Source organism: Myotis yumanensis, unplaced genomic scaffold, assembly GCF_028538775.1.
Source record: "Myotis yumanensis isolate MYYU_CA2020_CCGP unplaced genomic scaffold, mMyoYum1.0.hap1 SCAF_4, whole genome shotgun sequence".
Taxonomy (NCBI): Eukaryota; Metazoa; Chordata; class Mammalia; order Chiroptera; family Vespertilionidae; genus Myotis; species Myotis yumanensis.
In genome coordinates, this window is record NW_027223755.1 from 66274599 (window position 1) to 66298935 (window position 24337).

Sequence of the window (24337 nt, forward strand, 5' to 3'; positions counted from 1 at the left end):
TGGATCAGTGTTGGAAAGCTCCAGGTGGTGGTCCCTCTGGCATACAGTTGGGAGAGAGAACCACTGGTATACATTTTGCAACATCCTATCAGAAGCATACCAGTACTTGGTTAATATTTTATCTGGATCATCTACCCTGTTGACAAACATTCTTATTCTCAGATGAAAGATGAATGTAAGAACAACATATAGTAATGTAAGTGATATGTTTATGATGAGATGAGAAACATGTCAAAGTCTATGCTATAATATTATATGGTTAGTAGTTTCTGTGATCATTATGGCCATCTCATGTTCTTTGCAAGCAGAGGTTAAGCTGTTAGGTAATTTATAACCTTTGCTTTTTTTTTTTTTTTGTAAAGACAGAAAAAGATGTGAATTGCCTTGAACCATGGTTAATAAAGGAAATGGATGCTTGTCTTTCTGATATATGGCTGAATAAAGATGTTGAGGCCTTTGCTCAGATTTTTCACCTTATTTTAACGGAAAATGTTAGTGGTAAGTGTAATTTATTTTAATTTATTAGTCAGATTTATGCTGAAAATTTAGTTCAATTCAAAATGTATGTACTATGTTTTTTATTCACAACCAATAACTTATTCTTTTGGAGTACTTATTTGAAATGCACACATCAGGATCTTCTAATTAGCATAGTACACTAAATAAATATTGTGTTAAATCAGGATTCTTAACCTAGTTGTACCAGAATAGTTTAATGGGATCTGTGAGTGTATGCCAATTATGTGCAAAAGTATTTTTATGTTCATGTATTGTACACATACCTTCCCACTCCCAGGGGAATGGCTTGGATTTTCAAAACATTTGTGATTTCAAAAGGAGAAGAAAAAGAGCTAACTTTGCTCTAAATTTTTAAGTAAGTGAATGGAGAATTTTAACATATCTTTAGTTGTGTGAGCTCAAGTCCTAATTCACATGTACATGCTGTATATCATGTGACATGTTTTCACTAGTGAGTTGTCCTGATGTTGTTAGTTGATGATAGTGGATATTGGCAACCAGAGATGAGTTTCAGAACCTTGAAGGATTCCTAGCAAAAGGTAGAATAAAATATCATAGAAAGTCAGTACTGGAAAGGATTTAGATGTTCTTTCACCTAAACTTCTCAGCATCATCCTATATAATAAAAGGCTAATATTGTCCCTTTGGGAGTTGGACCAACTGGGAGTTTAACTGCTTGCTATGATGTGCGCTGACCACCAGGGGGCAGTGCAGAATAAAGGAACCCAGCTGGCAGCTGGCAGCTGGGGGAAGGAAGGCCCCGGCCAGCCCTGATCACCAGCTAGGCCTAGGGACCCTACCCATGCATGTATTTCATGCATCGGGTTGGGGGGAGGGGAGGTCCCTCAGCCCAGTCTGCACACTCTTGCAGTCTGGGAACCCTTGGGGGATGTCCGACTGACGACTTAGGCCCGCTCAGTCGTCAGTCGGACATCCTTAGTGCTGCTGCAGTGGTGGGAGAGGCTCCTGCCACCGCCGCTGCACTTGCCAGCCTTGAGCCCGGCTTCTGGAGCACACTGACCACCAGGGGGCAGCTCCTGCATTGAACGTCTGCCCCCTGGTGGTCAGTGTGCATCATAGTGACTGGTCATTTCACCGTTTGGTTGATTTGCATATTAGCCTTTTATTATATAGGACTAGAGGCCCGGTGCACAAAAATTTGTGCACTCAGTGGTGGTGGGGGGGTTCCTCAGCCTGGCCTGTGCCCTCTCACAGTCTGGGACCCCTCGAGGGATGACCATCTGCTGGCTGAGGCCTGCTCCCCAGGGGATTGGGCCTAAGCTGGCAATCAGACATCACTCTGGCAGCCCGGCAGCCCTCGGGGGATGTCGACTTGCCAGCAGGGAGCAGACCTAAGCTGCAATCAGACATCCTTAGCACCAGCTGGTTTGCCCTGAATGGTGTCCCAGATCAGGGTGGGGGTCCCGCTTGGGTGCCTGGCCAGCCTGGGTGAGGGGCTGATGGCTGTTTTCAGGCTGCCTGCACCCCCTTCAGGGTGGGGGTCCCCACTGGGGTGCCTGGCCAGTCTGGATGAGGGGCTGAGGGCTGTTTTCAGGTGCGCCAAGCCTGCAACTGAAGCTCCCAGTCTCTCCTTTTTTTCTTTTTTTTTAATTCTGGGATTTATTTACCTTCTGTAATTGAAACTTTGTTGTGGCTCCAGTTCCGAGGCCGGCTGGCTGAAAGCAGGTATCTGAGGTTTGTTTAGCTTCTATAATTGCAACATTGTTGCTTAGAGTGCAGCTCAGAGCTGGGTTGCGGCAGGCGGGGAACCTTGGCTTCCTCCATCACTGGAGCAAGCAAGCCTCATGTTCGCTTCAGCTGCCTGGCTGCCGGCCGCCATCTTGGTTGGCAGTTAATTTGCATATCGCCCTGATTAGCCAATGGGAAGTGTAGTGGAGGTATGGTTAATTACCATGTTTGTCTATTATTAGATAGGATTATTGATCACTCCCTTCCTGAAACATTTTTTAAATTAACTTCTGATATTCCATACTTGATTTTCCTTCTTTTCTCCCTGGATGGAACTACTTGGTTCTCTTGGTAGGTTTATTCTTTTTTTTTGACCTATAAATATGAAATGTCCCAGGCCTCAATCCTTTGACCTTCCTTCTACTAATACTTACTCACTATATGGATCTCATCTAATCATAGCTTTATGTATTTATTTAAAACTAGAGGCCCGGTGCACAAAAATTTGTGCACTCGGGGGTAGGGGGTCCCTCAGCCCGGCCTGTGCCCTCTCCCAGTCTGGGACCCCTCGGAGGTGACCACTTTCTGGCTTAGGCCTGCTCCCCGGGGGAGTGGGCCTAGGATGGCAATCAGACATCCCTCTGGCAGCCCGGCAGCCCTCGGGGGATGTCCATTTGCCAGCGGGGAGCAGACCTAAGCTGCAGTCAGACATCCTTAGCACTGCTGAGGAGGCAGGAGAGGCTCCCACCACCACCGCTGTACTGGCAGCCGTCAGCCTGGCTTGTGGCTGAGCAGAGCTCCCCCATGTGAGAGTGTACTGACCACCAGAGGGCAGCTCCTGAATTGAGTGTCTGCCCCATAGTGGTCAGTGTGTGTCATAGTGACCAGTCATTCCCAGTCTTTCTGCTGTTAGGGTCAGTTTGCATATTACCCTTTTACTATATAGGATAGAGGCCTGGTGCACGGGTGGGGGCCAGCTGGTTTGCCCTGGAGGGTGATCCGGATCAGGGTGGGGGTCCCGCTTGGGTGCCTGGCCAGCCTGGATGACGGGCTGATGGCTGTTTGCAGCTGGTCCTACCCCCTTCAGGGTGGGGGTCCCCATTGGGGTGCCTGGCCAGTCTGGGTGAGGGGCTGAGGGCCGTTTTCAGGCTGGTCTGCGACTGAAGCTCCCAGCCTCTTTTTTTTTTTATTCTGGGATTTATTTACCTTCTATAGCTGTCACTGGAGCTGAGAGCCAGCTCCAGCTCTGAGGCCCGGCTCCAGCTCTGAGGCTGTGGCTGGCTGAAAGCAGGTATCTAGGGTTTGTTTAGCTTCTATAATTGAAACATTGTTGCTTCCGGAGCTCAGAGCTGGGCCAAGGCAGGCGGGAAACCTTGGCTTCCTCCATCACTGGAGCAAGCAAACCTCATATTTGCTTCAGCTGCGTGGCTGCCGGCCGCCATCTTTGTTGGCAGTTAATTTGCATATCCTGCTGATTAGCCAATGGGAAGTGTAGCGGAGGTATGGTCAATTACCATGTTTGTCTATTATTAGATAGGATTACTTGTAAATTTATGTCTCCAGTCCTGACCTCCCTCTCTCTTCAATATTTCTGATCAGTTGACATCTCTAGTTGGATGTCAATAGGATAAAACTGGATTTGCCCCAAACAACTTTTGATTTCCTCTCAACATGCTCTTTCCTTAGTGTTTCCTAAGTATGCATAGTCAATTGTAGATCTTTTTAAAAATACAGGTGCCTGGCCATCTGAGACTACCTGAATCTGAACCTAAAGTACTATCATTCACTTAGTTGCTAAGTCAACAAAACATAAAGTCATCCTAGACTTTGTTCTCACACCCCACATATAACCCATTAACAAATTCTGTTAGTTTTACCTTCTAAATAAATCTAAATCTGACTATATTGCACTTCCCCTCTGCTGCCATCCTAGTATAAGCCAACATTTCTCTCCTGGACTACAGTAGTAGCCTATTAACTGCTTCTATTATTTTATTTTAGTCTCTTCTCCAGAGAACAATCAGATTGATCCTTTTATTTTATTTTATTTTTTTAAAAATATATTTTATTGATTTTTTACAGAGAAGAAGGGAGAGGGATAGAGAGTTAGAAACATCGATGAGAGAGAAACATCGATCAGCTGCCTCCTGAACACCACCTACTGGGGATGTTCCCGCAACCAAGGTACATGCCCTTGACTGGAATCGAACCTGAGACCCTTCAGTCCACAGGCCGACGCTCTATCCACTGAGCCAAACCGGTTAAGGCCAGATTGATCCTTTTAAAAAGGGAATTGGATTATGCTGCTTGCTTTCCTCTTACTTTTCCATGGCTTTCAATTACACTTTGAATAAAAATCAAAGACCCTTCCCTGATTTGGTCTTTGGTTACCTTTTTTATCTCATTTTCTACTACTTTTTCCCTTGTTCACTCCGCTTTAGCCACCCTTATTTGGGTCTTTGTTTTGTTGTTTCCTGTGTCTGGAATTCTGTTACCACAGATACTCATATGGCCCAATGTCTATTCCATTTAGCTCTCTATTTAGATAGTGATTTCTCAGAGAGGCCTTTTCTTATCATTTTACTAAAATTGCACCCTTTTCTCACTATTTCTCCTTACCCTGCTTTATTATTCGTATTGTACAGTTGACCCTTGAACAATGTGGGGTTAGGAGTGCAGTCCCCCATGCAGTTGAAAATTCCACATATATTTTGACTCCCCCCAAAATTAACAACAGTTCCACCCTGCCTGGTATGGCTCAGTTGGTTAGAGTGTTGTCTCAAGCACCAAAGGGATTCAGTCCCTGGTTGGGACACATATGGGAGGAAGCCCATTAGTGTATCTTGGTGAGCTTATGATAGTTTAATAACTGTCTTTTTTTCTCTGAAATTCCAAAGATAGTCCCTATTCCATCCTGTTTATATTAAGAGCATATTAATAACAGATCCTTTGCGATGATATGAGTTAAGGGTTATATAATGCTGTTAATGATATAGTTAGGTGAAATAGCCAGTCCCAGCTAATTCTTCTGATGCTCAGTTCTTTCATTTAAATAAAAATTAAAATGATTTTAAATAACTTGGAAATTTAACACATATTTATCTTTTTCTTATTTTAGTCGATTACAGACATAGTGAAACCAGTGCAACAGTTCTGATGGTTGCCGCAGGACGAGGTTTTTCAAGTCAAGTAGAGCAGTTAATTAGTATGGGAGCCAATGTCCATAGCAAAGCATCAAATGGCTGGTAATTTTAAATTGTATCCATTCTTTGTATAGGTGCACATATCTTTTGATTTTTCATATTTATCTTTATATTGAAAGCTATTGTGTAATAATTGCTGGTACATCTCTAATGGGTGAATGAAAAATTTTGAGCAACTACTAGTTTTGTAATTTTGAGAACATTATTTATTTGTCTTAATTTGATATCTTTGAATTTTGGCAGGATGGCTTTAGATTGGGCTAAACACTTTGGGCAGACTGAAGTTGTGGATCTTCTAGAATCTTACAGGTAAAACTTTATACTATGTTTAATTCTAACTGCTTTTTAAAAAACCTCAGCCATGTAAATTATAGAAAGTGACAAATTTACAGTCCCTTATTGAGATATTTTGTGTGTGTGTGTGTGTGTGATTCTAAGGAATTTTTCTGATTTTTTGGTGTAGGTTGCTAATAAGATCCACTGTGTTATAATATTTATCTTATTTTTTTATTTTATTTTGAAAAAGCAGAAGGGGAATTTCCAGTTAAACGTGGTAGCTACAGACATGTATTTATCACTGCATTTTCCCAAAACTTGACTAAAATGATAAGGAAAGGAATATAAAATGTGTAAACTGGCAAAATTATTTGGCAGATCCAAATGTTAATTCTAGTATGGTGGGTTTTGTTGTTATTTCAATAATAGCACTCAGAACCTGAATCCTTTTAGTGCTAACATTTTTAATGTTCCAGACATTCTTTCTTTTTTTAAAATATATTTTTATTGGTTTCAGAGAGGAAGGGAGAGGGAGAGAAAGATAGAAACATCAATGATGAGAGAGAATCCTTGATTGGCTATCTCCTGCACAACCCACACTGGGGACGGAGCCCGCAAATGCCCTGACCAGGAATTGAACCATGACCTCCTGGGTCATAGGTTGATGCTCAACCACTGAACCACCATTGCTGGGCTGTTCAGACATTTTTATGGTGTCAGGTATAGCACACTAGACACTACAAATTACCAAGTAATTATCTAGATAATATTTTAATTATTCTGGTTAATTGGGCTTTCTTTTTATTTCCCAGATTATGACATTATCAATTACAAATTTCAAATATTTAAAATTAAATATATTGTTTGTTGCATAATTCATAATTGATATCTAAAGTTTATAGCTTAAAACAAAGAATGTAATAGCATCTTCATTTACCTGTTAAAAAGTAAGAAAAAAACTTGGAATGTTTTAAAATGGATCTTAAAGTTTAAATACTGCAATTATAAAGTTGTATAAGTTTAATGTTTTCCCCAATGAAAGCAGTCTTATGTTTATCTTTCTGCCAAACTCTTTTAGAGAGATTGTATTATATTAATTTCCTAGAAATCTTATGGATAAATACTAGTGATGATAGTAGTTTATATCTTTACTAGAGGCCCGATGCACGAAAATTCGTGCAAGAGTAGGCTTTCCTTCCCCCGGCTGCTGGCACCGGCTTCCCTGTGGCTCCCAGGACCTGGGCTTCCCTCCTCCAGCCACTGGCAAGCACCTGGGACCCGGGCTGGCTTCCCCCGGGCCTCCTGCAGGCACCCGGGACCCCTGCTGGTTTTCCCCAGGCCGCCTGCAGGCACCCAGGACCCAGGCTGGCTTTCCCCGGGCCGCCCGCAGGCGCCTGGGATCCGGCTGGCTTTTCTTCAGCCCCAGCTTCGTCAGGAAGGGCATCCGGAAGATGTCTGGTCTAATTAGCATATTCCCCATTTATTTTTATAGATGTGTAGGATAAAGAATTAAGGCATTTATTTCAGTAATTTATGCTGAATCTGGCTTTTGGAAAATAGCATAATTAACTTACTTTTAGTATAGAACTACCAAATTAAGGATCTTGTTAAGTTGGTACCTATAGAATTTTCTTTAAATGGAATTTTCTTCAGAGTGTTGTTTATCATAGTGAAGAATAAGAAACAACCTACTAAGAAAATATGATGACCATAAGTTTGGTTTTTAAATGTTTATTGAGATAAAATTCATAAACCATATCAATCACCCAATTAAGTGTGCATTTAAAGTTTTTTAGTATGTTTACAGTGTTATGCAGTCATTACCACAATCAATTTTAAGAACATATTCATTACCCCAAGAGGAAATCTATACTAATTATCAGTCACTCCTCATTTTCCCCAACTCTCACAGCCCAAAGCATCCACTAATGTACTTTCTGTTTCTATAGATTTGTCTATTCTGGGTATCCTATATAATAAAGGGTAATATGCAAATTGACCCTAACAGGTAACCAACCAGGAATGATCGGTCGCTATGACACTCACTGACCACCAGGGGGCAGACGCTTAATGTAGGAGCTGCCTCCTGGTGGTCAGTGCACTTCCACAGGGGGAGCGTCACTCAGCCTGAAGCCGGCTCATGGCTGGCCAGCACAGCAGTGGTGGTGGGAGCCTTGCTTGCCTCTGTGGCAGCGCTAAGGATGTCCGACTAGTTGGACATCCTCTGAAGGCTCCCAGGCTGCCAGAGGGATGTCTGACTGCCAGTTTAGGCCTGATCCCCCCACGGAGTGGGCCTAAGCCGGCAGGTGGACATCCCCCGAGGGGTTCTGGACTGCCAGAGGGCGCAGGCTGGACTGAGGGGACTCCCTCCCGAGTGCACGAATTTTCATGCACCAGGTCTCTAGTTTCATATAATTGGAATCATATAATATGATTGATGGTCTTCTGTGATTGGCTTAGTTCACCTAGCATGATGTTTTCGAGGTTTATTCATGTTGCAGCATCCTTTTCTGATTGAGTAATATTCCATTCTGTGGACAGATCACAGTTTTTTATCCATTCGTTAGTTGATGAACATTTTGATTGTTTCTACTATTATGAATAATATTGGTATGAACATTTGTCTACAAATTTTTATGTGGACATGTATTTTTATTTCTTTTGTATATATACCTAAGAGTCAAATTGCTGGGGCATATGGTAACACTCTGTTTAACATTTTGAGAAACTGACACATTGTTTTCAAAATGGCTGCGGTATTTTACATTCCTACTTAGCAGTGTGTGAGGGGAAAGTTCCAATTTCTCCACACCCTCTCTAACATTGTTTTTTAATGAAGTGTTATCTCATTGTGGTTTTGATATTTGTTTCTCTAATGACAAATAACATTTTTTCATGTGTTTTTTGGTCATTTGCATATTTTCTGTGGAGAAATTTCTTCAGGTTGTGTTTTTTTAAAAAGCACTTATTGCCAAATTTACTTTGAATAATGTACTTTAAACCAAAACATGAATTATAGTTGGGACATTAAATATCACTTATCTTTCTTAATGTCTCTTGAAAATTTGAAGAAGGACATAGTGGGGCTCATTGGTCTTAAAGGGTTATTCTTTTTAATTAAAATTGACTTGGCCTTTTTTTTAGTGCTTCATTGGAATTTGGAAATCTAGATGAAAGTTCTCTGGTTCAAACAAATGGAAGTGACCTCAATGCAGAAGATAGAGAGCTCCTGAAAGCTTATCATCATAGTTTTGATGATGAAAAAGTAGACTTGGATTTGATCATGCATCTCCTGTACAATATCTGCCATAGTTGTGATGCTGGTAAATAAGTGTTGTCTAAAAGATCTGGAACAAAATGTATACTTTGATTTAAAAATTAATAATTTGTGTGTACAAATTTTTGTATAATTCCCTTGACAATAATGCATAACCTCTTAAGTATCTTAAGTATTAGTTTATCAGTACTTGAAAACATGTGATATAGTTCATTATAGCTAATTCTATTGATTGGTTCTGGTTTTACATGAAATTTAATATTAACAAAATCATTTCTCTCCAAGGTGCAATATTAATTTTTCTGCCTGGATATGACGAAATTGTTGGACTGAGGGATCGCATCCTATTTGATGATAAGCGGTTTGCTGACAATACACATAGGTAAAAACTAAAGCTTTATATTTTTTTATTTAAATTAAAGATAGGCACCATAGTATATTTTCTCTTTCAATTGTCAACAGATATCAAGTCTTTATGCTTCATTCAAACATGCAAACATCTGATCAAAAGAAAGTATTAAAAAACCCACCTGCAGGTGTTCGAAAAATAGTAAGCTTCATAAAATTTTATTTTTTCTATTTTAGTAGTCATTGGTTCTGTTTTCATATTAACTATAACATAACATCCCATTGCAGATCCTTTCCACCAATATTGCTGAAACCAGCATCACAGTCAATGATGTTGTCTTTGTTATTGATTCTGGTAAGGTGAAAGAGGTATGTATGGTTAAGTTGTATTTTCAACTCAAATGAGGAAGGTTAAGATGCATTTAAGTACATGCTTTCATAAGAAGAATTCACTTTAATGGGGATATTTCTGGTTCTAGATAAATTTAACAGTAAATGTTAATTTCACTAAAGTGAATATTCTCCCTTAAACAATTCAGTGTATAGGATCTATCTTGTTATTTTTACAAATTATACAAAAAAGTAGCTTTTGCTCACTAAATACTAGGAAGGAAGTAAAGGGTTTGGCTAATTACAGTGAAAATTTTGTCCAGCTGTGGGCATTTGATTACATGTTTTCATTCTACATGTGGGAATGGCCCATATCCTTCTTATTTATTGTTATATCTTCAATGCTCCAAGAATAGTAGGTAATCAAGAGATATTTAATGCAAGGGAGCCATGCTGAAAGAAAGCAAACAAAAAATAAATTTCATTAGATCACTGCCATGTTTAATCTTTGACCTATTGTCTATGGCTGCTTTTACACTGCAGTGTTAGAGTAGTTGCAACAAAGACCCTCTGCAAAGGCTAAAATATTTAGTACCAGCCCCTGCTGTAAATAAAAGTCAGCATTTCCTTTTAGTAATGGAGTGCCTAGCAACTCTCATTTCACTGAAAGAATTGAAAATGATAAAGGTAGTTGATTTGTCAAGGAAAGAAATACTATCCATGTTGTAGAAGGCAAAGTATGTCTGTTCTAGTGGATATAAATAATGGTTTTTAATGTGAAAATTTTGTTAATTACTTTATAATATTTTCAGTGTTCATTTTCAAGATGTTTCTAGGAATATCTTTTAGAAAAAATTTTTATAAAATTTGGACATTTCATTGTAGTTGGATACTGTAAAGAAGGGGTACATTTTATTTTTTATAGGAGAATAATTATGAATATTATCATTAAAAATCTGAATAGTGAGTCAATGAAAATTCAGATTTTATTGCCCTAAAATTATCTAGAGCTGAAGTAGATTTTGAATATCTTAGAAATTAATTTCTTTAGGTGTTATTTATCAAATAAACATGACAAATGCAACATTTTATTAAAAACTAAATAAGTAGCATCTTTTCTAAAAATCCCACAATTAAACTGTTAGGAGAAACACATTTGTATTTGTTTTGTATAGTTATTTTTTGAAAGGGAAATTATTGTCACTGAATGTTTGAAGCATATTTTAGTCAGGAATACAATCTTTAAAAATGTTTCTCTACAGTAAATTTTCTTTGAGGAAATATGCTGTAACATTCTGGATTGGCTAACTACATTACAGTAGTAGCTCAGCAGGAGATACAGTGGAAGGGATTAAAATGTTTTTCACTTTGGGATAGGATTGTTTCAGCTATTACTATTCTTTTTAAAAAATATATATTTCTTTATTGATTTCAGAGAGGAAGGAAGAGGGTGAGATAGAAACATCAATGATAAGAGAGAACCATTGATTGGCTGCCTCCTGCACACCCCCTACTGGGGATCAAGCCCGCAACCCAGGCATGTGCCCTTGGCCGGAATCGAACCCGGGACCCCTCAGTCCGCAGGCTGACGCTCTATCCACTGAGCCACCAGCTAGGGTGGCTATTGTTATTCTTATTTCTCTAGATCAAGCTTCCTAGAAAGTATTTTAGAAAAAAGTTTTTTTCCTCATCATATCTGTTCTTCACAATGATGTAAACCTGATGAACAGTGATGTGAAGAGAATAGATTAGTTCTTTCCCATCTTGATGCCTTATGAGAACTGACTGCTATTATTTAACTGTAGAAGAGAGAAACAAATAGCTCAGCAAGGCACAGAATGAGGAAGTTTTTCAGGTCTTCTTAGTTTTTATTCTTTTTCTTTAGAATGTTTGTAGTCAGAAATCTGGATTAAAAAAAAAATTAGTACCCTGCTGTAATTATCTAATCAAGGGGCGCTCTGAATTAAACTTGACATATTAAAATATAACTAGAGGCCCGGGGCACGAAGTTCGTGCACTTGGGGGGGTGCGTCCCTCAGCCTGGCCTGTGCCCTCTTGCAGTCCGGGATCCCTGGGGGGATGTCCCACTAAGCCTTCAGTCAGACATCCTTAGCATTGTCATGGAGGCGGGAGAGGTTCCCACCACTGCTGCTGGGCTCGCCAGCCATGAGCCCAGCTTCTGGCTGAGCGGTGCTCCCCCTGTGGGAGCACACTGACCACCAGGGGGCAGCTCCTGCATTGAGTGTCTGCCCCCTGGTGGTCATTCCACCATTTGGTCATTTGCATATTAGCCTTTTATTATATAGGATGGTTTTGCTATTTCTTCCTAAATGCCTTTTAAGTTTTAACATGAAGGTGATTTAAATATTACAGAAATCCTTTGATGCACTGAATTTTGTTACAATGTTAAAAATGGTGTGGATTTCCAAAGCTAGTGCCATACAACGAAAGGGCAGGTAATGTATATTTAATGTACATTCAAAAATTGCCTGTAAAATGGAAACATATTCATATGTATTACATATTAATGTATATTGCAGTTTCTGTAAAATGTTAACATTTTCATGTTAGTCTTTATTTTATATTACTTTTGCAAAGCAAACTAATTTAATACTGTTTAAAAAATATCACATTCAGGTTATGTTAAAATTAAAAATTTTTGCCTGGTATAAACCATATTCATAACATGTAAGAAACTTAAAACAAAAAATAAAAGCAAAAATGTCAAACATTTGCAAGATCGGACAAAGGACTAATTTTTGTATTATACAAAAAGCTTTAAAAAAAATTGGTTAATAAAGACCAGCACATTAACTTCACATATGTTGCCTTATGTATATACCAAAATAAATGTAAATTAATGAGGTACTGCTTATCAGATTGACATTGATGAAAATGTTAGTGCGTGCAACAGAGCTGGCAAAAGCATGGGCCTATAGGCTTTCATAGTTTGCTGATGGGAGTGTAAATTGGTGAGATTTCTTCAGAGGGCAGTTTGAAACTCTTTATCCAAATCTACCCTTCCATAGTGGATTCCACTTCTCATAATTTATCCTGAGTATACTTGCACATGATGTATGTTTAAGAATGTTTTTTATAGCATTTTTTGTAATAGTTTGGGAACACTGTAGTGTCCATCAACAGTGAAGTGGTTATATTGCTAAAGCCACACAGTGGTATACCAGTGTAACTGTTAAAAGGAAAATATTTGGATGTATGTCTTTTTATGTGGGATGAGTTTTCAGAATATATTAAGTGAGAAAAGTAAGGTATGGAACATGTGTCTCATACTCTGCTGTACTAAAAAATATATGTTTGTATATATATATCTAGATGTAAATGCATTGTTAAGTCTGAGAGAAACATTGAAAAACAATTATTGGCTCTGTGTTTCACTTACTGACAATTGTAAACCTACTTTGCCCACCCCTATATATCATTTAGGTATCACTCATGAATCTCACTTTATAAATGAGATAATGGAGTCCTAGACAAGTGAAGTGCCGTCATAAAGGATAAGTGTCAGAGTAGCAATTCAAACTCAGATGTCCTGATACTAGTTCAGTGTTCTATATCCTAAATCACATTGATTGTACAGTTTACTTATTATAGTCTTTATTCCTGAGTCTTAATTTTGTATTTTACCTTAAAGGGCAGGGCGATGTAGACCTGGAATTTGTTTTCGTCTGTTCAGTAGACTCCGATTCCAGAATATGTTGGAATTTCAGACTCCAGAACTTTTGAGAATGCCATTACAGGTAGAAGTTTACTTAACTCTAAAAGCCTATCTTTGTGGGTAAGGGAGGAGAAGGGATCATTTCAACTTATGCTGATTGGACTTTTCAATAATCAATTTATGAAACAATTTATAAAACAAAATTATCAAATATATATTATGGTAGGTGGTTGTGTATATAACTAATATTTTTTATATACAGAAAATTTAATTTACAAACCTTCAAAGCTTTAAAGAATTAACTTGAGTATAGTTTATAAGAATAGCATTTGTTTTTGTGCATTATTCTAGGAGTCTGTCATCCATGTAGTTTTCACCTTTTACATTTTCAATGAGGATTACAAAACAAATTATTTGACGTCCAAAACATAATACCAGAATCTCAGTTTAAGATGCTGAGATTACCTTGGTAGATTTGGAACTAAGTTCACTGAAATTTCCTGGCCGTTACTGTTTTCCTTCAGGTTTTCTGACTTCATGGAACAGCCTAGGGAAAACTATCATAGCATTAATTCGATTCTCTGCTGTGCTGAACTAGATGCTGATTCCCAAACTTTTAGTATATGTGCTGCCGAAGCGAGCACTGATTCCCAAACCTTTAAAGAGACACTGCATCATATTTTTGGTAACCACATATCTAGATGACTTCCCACTTCCTCATGCTCATGTGCCATTTTATGTTCTTCTTAGGACAAATTATAAAATTCTTAATAAATGCCTAAATTATTTCTCAAGCTTGTGTCTCCAGTTTTAATTTTTTAGCTCCTGCCTTTTGTCCTCTCTCTACTCATACCAGTAGTTTTCATTTCCCAAGCACATCTTATTTGTATTGATCTTAGGGCCTTCATATATGCTATTCCCTCTCCTGAGACTCCTCCCCCTTACTCTTTTCATAATTAACTCCTACTCAGTCTTTATGTCTTAGTTTAAATGTCATTTCCTTAAGAAATGGTTTTTGACTTCAATGGCTTCCTTTTCCTGCTTCTTCCTGAACTTGATTAATTTACCTCATCAGCTCCCTGTGTCCTTCATAGCATTTATCACAGTTGTAATTAAAGAGTTAATTATGTAATTATTCTGTTCTTCACACACAATGAAAACTTCATGAGGGTGGACACTTGTCTGACAGTCTGTCCTCTTCTTTTTCTCCAACTTGCTGCACAGTACCTAGCACTTAGTAAGCACTTAAGTATTTGTTGAATAGATATAAGATTCCAGAAGGTAATATAAAGGAAAAAAAAGATATTTTGGACAGTAACTCTTAAAACTGTGTGAGGAGACATTGTCACTGGTGGCAATGGTAATTTTGATATGAATTGTTGCAGGGTGTTCATAAAAATTTTGGAACCTAGAGCAAAGTATGAGCCTATGTTTCCTTGAAAGACATTGTTCCCTTTACTGTTGTTCATTTTAGTCAGAGACTGCTAGTCTTTGGGAACTGTAGTTCTCATGATTTCTTTAAAAATAATTGTCAGTATTTCAAAATTATTTGCTATTCTTATTTACAGGAACTTTGTTTACATACCAAACTGTTAGCTCCAGTTAATTGTCCTATTGCGGATTTCCTTATGAAAGCTCCTGAACCTCCACCAGCTTTAATTGTACGGAATGCTGTACAAATGCTTAAGGTTCGTGTCTTAATGGTTTTATTTAACCTATATGAAATTTAAACCAAATGAGAACACATCTTAACTAAAATTATCTTAACCATGTACTTTGAATAAATACTGTTGTGGTAGTTATAATAAAACAGTAGCTCGTTTTAATATATTTAAAGCAAAATATATTTTTTGTGTGTGATGTGATAGCAAAACAAAGTTTACATTCTCATTTCTTTTTTATAGACTTTTAGATATGTCATTTGCTTAAACATAGTTTTTGGTTATGTTAAATTCTGTCTTCTATTCTTTTGTTTAGACAATAGATGCAATGGATGCATGGGAAGATCTCACTGAACTTGGATATCATTTGGCTGACTTGCCAGTAGAACCACATCTTGGTAAAATGGTCCTGTGTGCTGTTGTTTTAAAGTGTCTGGACCCTATTCTTACAATTGCCTGCACACTAGCCTATCGAGATCCTTTTGTCTTGCCAACTCAGGCCTCTCAAAAACGCGCAGCTATGCTTTGTAGGAAACGTTTCACTGCTGGAACTTTCAGTGATCATATGGCACTTCTCAGAGCATTCCAGGTACTATCATTGTTATTTTATTTCTGAAAATGTTGCTGGTTAAACACATTTCTGGAGCAAGTGTAAGAAATTTAAAAACTAGATATGATTCTATTAATTTTGTTTCATTATAACATCACATTTTATTAATTTCCCAGAAAAAAATCTTCCTACTGTTAATGTTAACATTATCACAGTTTTTCTCTAATTTTTTTCTTTCATTTTATCTTTGTAGGAATATGTGTATTGTAGGTGTGTACATACTTATTTTTATTTATACTTGTATTTATTTTTAATACTCAAGTTTCTTATCTTTCAATTATATCTTGGGCAAGGAATGCTCTAAAATTTTAGTTAATAACACTCTATGTTACTCGAAATATATAGAACAAAGCTTAGAAGAAATTTACCTTGAGTTTAATGTCTATTTTTTTAGAGTACACCTTTTTTTTTGTATGTTCAAGACACTATGCTAAGAACTTAATTTTATAAAGCAAAATAAAAAAATCACTTAAAATCCTATCCTATATAATAAAAGGCTAATATGCAAATCGATTGAATGGCAGAATTACCAGTCGCTATGACATGCACTAGCCACTAACGGGCAGACGCTCAATGCAGGAGCTGCCCCCTGGTGGTCAGTGCACTCCCACAGGGAAGCGCTGCTCAGCCAGAAGCTGGGCTCACGGCTGGCTAGCGCAGCGGCGGTGGCCGGAGCCTCTCCCACCTCTGCCGCAGTTGGACATCCCCCTAGGGCTCCCGGACTGCAAGAGGGCACAGGACGGGCTGAAGGACCCCCCCCCCCCCCCGCCGACTCCACCCCCCCCCCCCCCCCAGTGCATGAATTTTGTGCACCAGGCCTCTAGTTAAGATAATAGTAGTGAAAAATGAGGAAAGGGCTAAATGGGAAAGGAAAGATAAGGAAAGTGAGGCTTTGAAGAAGGGAAATTATATATAATTTAGAAATTCAGATGCAGGGGATAATTTCATTATTTCTTCAAAAGGTAGACATGTTATTTATCCTTAAATTCTTTGAATGTAGTCTATGCCTATACATTAAAAAAGCATTTCTTTTGTTTAAGCAGAAAATACTTTTTTTCAAGAATTTCCTTATAATACATACAATTTACAAAAATAATTACAAGCTTCTTTTGTGTGAGCATTATTAAACAACTAGAGGCCTGGTGCATGAAATTGTGCGTGGGTACGGTCCCTAGGCCTGGCCTGTGATCAGGGCCATCTTCCCCGTCTGCCAGCAGCCGGCCCCGCCCTCTACTGCCACCCACCCCCGGTTTCCTGTTTGCCATCGGTGATCGGAGCCTGACAGCCAGGGGAAGAGACTGAGAGGTTGGCCATTCCCACCTGCTTGTTGGCCCCACCCCCACTGTGGGTCACCCTCTGTGTATAGGCTGACCGGTGGGGCGGGGGCCTTGGCCTGGAGCCACACGTGTCCTCTGCCACCCACCCCCGGTTCCCCGTTCACCATTGGGCAATCAGAGCCTTCCGGCCAGGGAAAGGGACCGAGAGGTGGTCAGTGCACCTCATAGTGACTGGTTGAGCAGTCGTTCTGATTGTTCCACCCTTAGGGTCAATTTGCATATTACTCTTTTATTATATATGATAGAGGCCTGGTGCACAGGTGGGGGCCGGCTTACCTGCCCTGATGGGGGCCCCGCATTGGGGTGGGGGTCCCTGCTGGGGCATGGGGCTGGTCAGGGTGAGGGGCCACGGCCATTCTGGTCTCTGATCGGTCTGGTCATTCCGCCATTTTGGTCGCTGGGCTTTTATTATATAGGATGGATAATGCATTGCTCTTAATTGAGTCTGTGATATCTTGTATTATCACAGATCAGTTGAGTGACAATAATTAGAGGAAGATTTGGAGAATTCCTGTCTATTCTTTGCTTTTCCCCCAGCTCCTTGGAAAGAAGAGGGGATAGATAAATTACTGCTTTGATCTATCGGTTATATTTCAAAGCAAAAGATCTCATTTTAAAAGAGGAGCTATTTTATATTGCACATAGATAGTTTCTAGAAATCCCACTTTCCATTCTCAGACTGTTTAGGAGGTTGATACAGAGGCTATTTTTGGAGGAATGGAGGATTCTTAGATATAAATGTACTATGATGGCTTAGTTTTAAAGGCTCTATACCAGTGGTTCTCAACCTGTGGGTCGAGACCCCTTTGGGGGTTGAATGACCCTTTCACAGGGGTCGCCTAAGACCATCGGAAAACACATATATAATTACATATTGTTTTTGTGATTAATCACTATGCTTTAATTATGTTCAATTTGTAACAATGAAATTGGGGGTCACCACAACATGAGGAACTGTATTAAAGGGTCGCAGCATTAGGAAGGTTGAGAATCACTGCTCTATACTTTTGTGAAGGACAATTAGCACCTGTATTTGAAAGGTAAATATTTTTACATAACTGCTCATTTAGGTTTCCTGATACTTAGTTCTCTCATTGAGATTTTTATAAATTGAAAAGACTTTCTTAACATTTGAGTATAAATTAACTAATGATAAATCACAAAGTCTTAGATTTTATTTTTTATATTTAAATTTTAAATTATTATTATTTTTTTAAAATATATTTTTATTGATTTCAGAGAGAGGAAGGGAGAGAGATAGAAACATCAATCAGCTGCCTCCTGCACGCCTCCTACTGGGGATCGAGCCTGTAACTTGGGCATGTTTCCTGACCAGGAATTGAACCAGCCACTTCTTGGTGCATGGGATGATGATCAACCAACCAAGCCACACCAGTCCAGTGTTAAATTATTTATTTTTTAAAAAATTGAGGTATAATTGGCATATAAGTTTCAGGTGTACAGCATAATGATAAGATATTTCTATATATTACAGAATGATCATAGTCAATCTAGTTAACATCCATCTTCAAACAGTTATAATTTTTTCTCTTGTGATGAGAACTTTTAAGATCTACTCTCTAGTCTGTTAATTAGATTTATTCTGAAGATTATTTCACAATATATACAAATATTGAATCACTATATTGTACACCTGAAACTAATATGTTACGTGTCAAGTATATCTCATTTAAAAAAAGTTTATTTTAAAAAAGTTCTACTCTCTTAGCTACTTCCAAATATGCAATATAGTGTTATCAACTATAGTCCCCATGCTGTACATTATATCCCCAGCGTTTAAACTTCGTTTATAACTGACAGTTTGTGTCTTTGACCACCTTTACCCATTTTGCTCACTTGCTGGCAAGTATCAGTCTGTTCTCTGCATCTACATTCTTTTTTTTTTTTTTTTTTTTAATAAAGTCTTAGATTTTATAAAATAATTAGAAGAAGAATTGATCTTGAGTGGTTAATGTAGTGGTTTTCAGTTACTTTGTTGCCTAAGAAGTGTCTGGTACATGTATTATGTTATATAATTATATTTTTATAGGCATGGCAGAAAGCACGAAGTGATGGGTGGGAGCGAGCCTTTTGTGAAAAGAATTTTCTTTCACAAGCTACCATGGAAATAATCATAGGCATGAGAACTCAATTGCTCGGTCAACTTAGAGCATCAGGTAATGTTTTCACACAAAGAACCTATTTAAACCACTGAGAGAACCCTGCCAATACCTCGTAGTATTTCTAGTATTAACTGATGCCATCTTATATTATTGTTATGACATTATCACATTTTTGTGATATTCATTACCTGTTTTGTAGACTTCCATGTGACCTCAGCTTTTGTTTGTTGAAAAAATTGACACTGCAGAATTGTCATTGAGAAATGTGTGAATACCTTTTGATACTGTTGGCAGTGAACACTTTAAAATGTATTTGTTGGTAAAGATCAGTTTAGATATTACAGTTATATTTTATCACTATTAATAAACAGTTATTTAGCTCTATGAAATATAAATTATAAAAAATTAACTAGCTTGATACAAATGCTGGCCTTCATATTTTTGGAACATAAAACAATAAGTAATCACTTGAAGGCATTTTGATTTTTTTTTTATGTAGCTATTTTATTTTAGAATTGCTAATTCCTTTTTGAGTAGCATAATACATTGAAAAAATAGAAGATAACTACCAGAGTCTGGATTTACAGATGAGCTGAAGTGCCAAAGTAATATAAGGAATAAACCACAAGGTTTAGAGTTGTTTCAAATATGGGACAATATGAAGTACTTTTGGAATTATTATTAGAATGGTTTAGGTTTTCAGCTATGTTTTAGTGTGTTTCAGATAGCAGCTTATGAATAACTTGACTGCAAGAATGTGTAATTTAAAAAAATATTTTTATTGACTTCAGAGAGGAAGGAGAGAGAGAGAGAGAGAGAGAGAGAGAGAGAGAGAGAGAGAAAGAAACATCAGTGATGAGAGAGAATCATTGATCAGCTGCCTCCTGCTCACCCCACACTGGGGATTGAGCCCGCCACCCAGGCATGTGCCCTGACTGGGAATCGAACTGCGACCTCTTGGTTCATAGGTCATCGCTCAACCACTGAGCTCTGCTGGCCAGGCAAGAATGTGTAACTTTTAAAAAGTTTCTAAGCCCCCAATGAATCTTCTTCTTTTTTTAGCCTGAGCAAATGTAAACTTTCTTAGAACATTGATTCTATATTTTAAATTAAATTTTATTAATTATTGTGGAATTTGAATATCATTAAACTTACATAGGTTCTACAATTTTTTTTTTATAAAAAACACACAAATTTAAAAGTATGTTGTGAACAATAGGAAAAGTAGGTGTGGTTTTTTCCTCTTTCTAGGTTTTGTTAGAGCACGAGGTGGTGGTGACATTCGAGATGTTAACACAAATTCCGAGAATTGGGCTGTCGTTAAAGCTGCATTGGTGGCAGGCATGTATCCTAATTTAGTCCATGTGGACAGAGAGAATTTAGTATTGACAGGGTCAAAGGAGAAAAAAGTACGGTTTCATCCCACTTCAGTTCTCAGTCAGCCTCAATATAAAAAGGTAAAACATTTTTAATGCTCTTAGGCCTTGAGGTGAAACTCATCTAATTTAGATGGTTGAAAAATCAATGAAAAATGTTCTACATACTGACCTGCTTTAAGAAATTAATTATATATATGTGTGTATAATTCAGTATTGGGACAAAATTTTGATTGACTCTTAGAGCTGAAAGAGTTAATGTGTTAAGTAATGAGAACTTTTGTACAAACTACATGAGCAATGACTTGCTTTAATTTTTGTTTGGGTATGCATCACCCATTTTATTAAGGGACGTTTTACAGTTTAAAATTATTACCAGTAAAGTAGGTGATAAACATAGTTAACAATTTTTAAATTTATTTTCCTAATAGATTCCTCCAGCCAATGGTCAAGCTGCAGCAATTCAGGCACTGCCCACAGATTGGCTTATTTATGATGAAATGACCAGAGCCCATAGAATAGCTAACATTAGATGTTGTTCAGCAGTGACACCCGTCACTGTATTGGTATTCTGTGGACCAGCTAGGTTGGCAAGTAATGCTCTTCAGGAATCTTCATCCTTTCGAGGTAAATGTGTTATGAAGGACATAAAAATCTATTTGAAATGAAATTTTTTTCCTTTTTGCTAAACCAAACAAATTTTGAAATTATAAAAACTTACATAGTGTTAGCTCCCTTTTGATATAAGACTAATTAGAAAATACTAAAGCATACCACTGTTCTTGAAATTAATTAATTTGATTTGTACATTTTTTATTAATCTTGGTGATAGGAAATTTGTTTTTCTCTTCCACTGAATTTAAATGATTAACAAAAATAAAAGGTATTTGTTTAAAGGAAATAATAGTTACCCATAATCTTATTACCCTTATGTAAACGTATTTAATATTACATATTTTTCTGTAGATATATACATATTTTAAATTATTTTACCCATACTATTATTTTATATTCTGCTGTTTTGATTGTATAGAATATAAAAAACATGAAATACTTTATATTAATGGCTGAAAAATATTCTATCATATTAAGGTGGTATATTGTATTTAAAATGTTTCTTTACAATTAGACATCTTGATTGTTTCTAATTTTTTCCTATTTGGTGACTCAGCAAATATTTACTATTTGAATAACTGCTATATGTCAGGTATTGTGGTAGGTATTGAGGATGTAACAGAAAACAAAATAGACAAGTTATTTCTGTCCTTAGGAGTTTACATGGTTGTGGATGGTAGACAAATAGCAAAAAAGTGTTTTATATAGTACTATGAAAGAAATAAAGCAGACTGCCTTAGGGATGACCTACTTTAGAAAGAAACCCTAGACAAGTTTCTCTGAGGAGAAGTGATTTAAGCTGAGACCTAAAGTATGAGAAGAAGCTAGCCATGTGAAGATAATAAATAAGTTGGCAAGGGCCAAGATTCTGCACTAAGAAATGATCTAGGAATTGACCTAAAGGTATGTGATTGGAAACACAAGTGATCAAAGAGAGAGTGGCGTGGGATAAGGTTTGAGAACTGATGTTTTTCTTAATTTGACCTACAGTTTCATGATTTAAAGCTGTTAGCCTTCTTTCTATCATATATAATATCCATTTTTGTTAGTTTTATATATTTTGAGTTCTGTGGTGTTTTTGTATTGTTTTGTTTTTTAAATCCTCACCAGAAGACATGCTTAGAGAGAGAGGAAGGAAGAGGGAGAAAAACTTTGATTGGTTGCTTTCCCTAAGTGTCCTAATCAGGATTGAGCCTGAAACCCAGGTATGTCCCCTGACTTGGAATCTAACCGGCAACTTTTCAGTGCATAGGACCATGCCCAACCAACTGAGCCACTCTGGCCATTCTAGTTCTGTGTTTTGACCGCTATAGATTCAAATTGAATAATCTTTTTCTATACTGCTCACTGCAGAGCTGAAAAAGTTTCATTCTTCCATGGACCTGATAAGTACTCCATTTTTTTTTCTTCTTTTGCTATAATTTGATTTTTAAGATAACTTTTTCAACCATGTTGCATTGACTCTGATTTAAAATGTAGATTTTATGTTTTTCCAAGTGCTTTCCCCTCATCTGCACCAAAATAATCCTTATGTATTGTCTTTTAGAAGGCTTACATTGATTTCATATTACGTTTGGCATGGTAAAACTCTCTGTCTTCTTTTCCTTTAAATTTCTGCCTTTATATTATAACGTTATTCAGTAGTTTTGTATTTTAATAAGCTCTAATATCTGGTGGAGGATCTACCCGTAACTCTTTGCTGCTTTTCTATTAAGTTATTTGATAATCTTGCCTATTTTTTTTATGAATATTGAGTAGTCACCTTCTTATAAGCCTTTTGGCACCAAACAGTTCTTTTGTGATTTTAATTTAGTGTTTGCTTCCAGCAAATTTAATATATTCTTCTATTTAGCTATATCTTCTATTAAATTTAGCAATTTTTTGGTAACTTTGTAAAGGTTGGATATATTTCTTAAGATGATTCTTAAGATGTTTTGTTTCTGTTTTTGAATTATTATGGTGAATAGGTTTTCTTTATCTTTGCCTGTTGTTCTTGCTTAATAAGAACTCTACCTCAAAGAGTATATTTTATGTACTCTATTACTTTACTAAGCTCTTATTAATCCTTTGGATTCACTATTTCTTAAGTTATATTACCTTCAGGTGGTAATATTTTAATTTGTTACCAAAATTTATTTTTTCATCTCTTTTTCATGATACTGGAAAACCATTAAATGGTCTACTTTGTCTTTTTTAATTTTAAAGGTTTAAATTCTAAAGTTGTACCATTGATTATGATGTTAATTCTTGTTTTAATAAATTATTTTATTCATTAAATTAAGGCAGAATTGTTCTGTTTTTAATGTTTTAAAAATGTGTTGAATTTGTTAAATAACTTTTGAGCATTTGTTCATGTAATCAGAATTTGTTTCATTTATTGATGTGGTGTATATTTTTTTTATGGAACTACCATCATATTGTTCCAAGAATTCAACTTTCTTGGACTAAGAGTAATTTATTGCAATGCTAAATATTTTGCTAGCACTTATTAAAATTGTAATATTTATGTTCATTAGTGAGGCTGACCTACATAGAGTTTGTGTAGTGCGTGCATTTGCACATTTAAGTATCTTTAGGTTTTTGGTTTTATCAGTTTTAAGGTTAGGTTTAGATTCTCTCATTAAAGGGACTGGCTATTATTTGATTTCTTGAAAATTTGAGAGACTTGGTGTTCTGGATTTCTTTGTTGTTGTTCTTTAAGGACATCTTGAATTTCATCCTTAAATAGTCTGAGTTTTTCTATTTCTTATTCTTTCAGTTTTAGTAATTACTTATTCTTTCAATTTGTTTTATAGAAATGAATTTTCTTTGAAGGTTTCAAGATTCTATAATTCTTTTAAGCTTAACACATTTTGAGCCATTTTTACAATTTTATGCTCAGTTTTGATTTTGTGGTTAGATTTGTGCTTTTTTCTCCCTTTATTAAATTTATCAGAAGATTGCTTATTAGGTTTTAAGGAACTGGATTATAGTTTTAACTTTTAATAACGTTTTGTCTTCCCTAATATATCATTCTTTTCCTTACTATTTTTAATGTTTTTATTCCCTTATGTTCTTAGTTTTCTTCTTCATCTACTTATTATTTAAATATTTTTTTTGATTTTTAAATTTCTTTTCTTTTTTGTTTTTTTGCCTTGTGATTAGAGATTGTAGTCTTTACAATTCCTTCCCCCCCCCCCCCCCCCCTCCTTTTAAATATTGAGATTTAATTTGTGACCTATGGGGTTTAGAGAACTCCCCACACAAATTGTTAGTATATCAGGAGGATTTGTGTAAATGTGGTATGTCAATCTATAT

At 36.9% G+C, this 24337-nt stretch overlaps 1 protein-coding gene across 2 annotated transcripts in view; it reads left to right on the plus strand.

Annotated features, from left to right (window-relative positions):
• Positions 1-24337, plus strand: part of YTHDC2 (YTH N6-methyladenosine RNA binding protein C2) — a 64244-nt gene that overhangs the window by 23420 nt on the left and 16487 nt on the right. For both annotated transcript variants that reach the window (XM_070412473.1, XM_070412474.1), the window contains exons 10-23: positions 363-498; positions 5327-5453; positions 5655-5720; positions 8832-9010; positions 9250-9346; positions 9427-9514; positions 9601-9681; positions 12016-12098; positions 13295-13400; positions 14887-15006; positions 15296-15568; positions 18977-19103; positions 20301-20506; positions 20857-21052. In XM_070412473.1, coding sequence (XP_070268574.1) covers positions 363-498; positions 5327-5453; positions 5655-5720; positions 8832-9010; positions 9250-9346; positions 9427-9514; positions 9601-9681; positions 12016-12098; positions 13295-13400; positions 14887-15006; positions 15296-15568; positions 18977-19103; positions 20301-20506; positions 20857-21052 — 1885 coding nt within the window. The remainder of the gene's footprint in view (positions 1-362; positions 499-5326; positions 5454-5654; positions 5721-8831; positions 9011-9249; positions 9347-9426; positions 9515-9600; positions 9682-12015; positions 12099-13294; positions 13401-14886; positions 15007-15295; positions 15569-18976; positions 19104-20300; positions 20507-20856; positions 21053-24337) is intronic.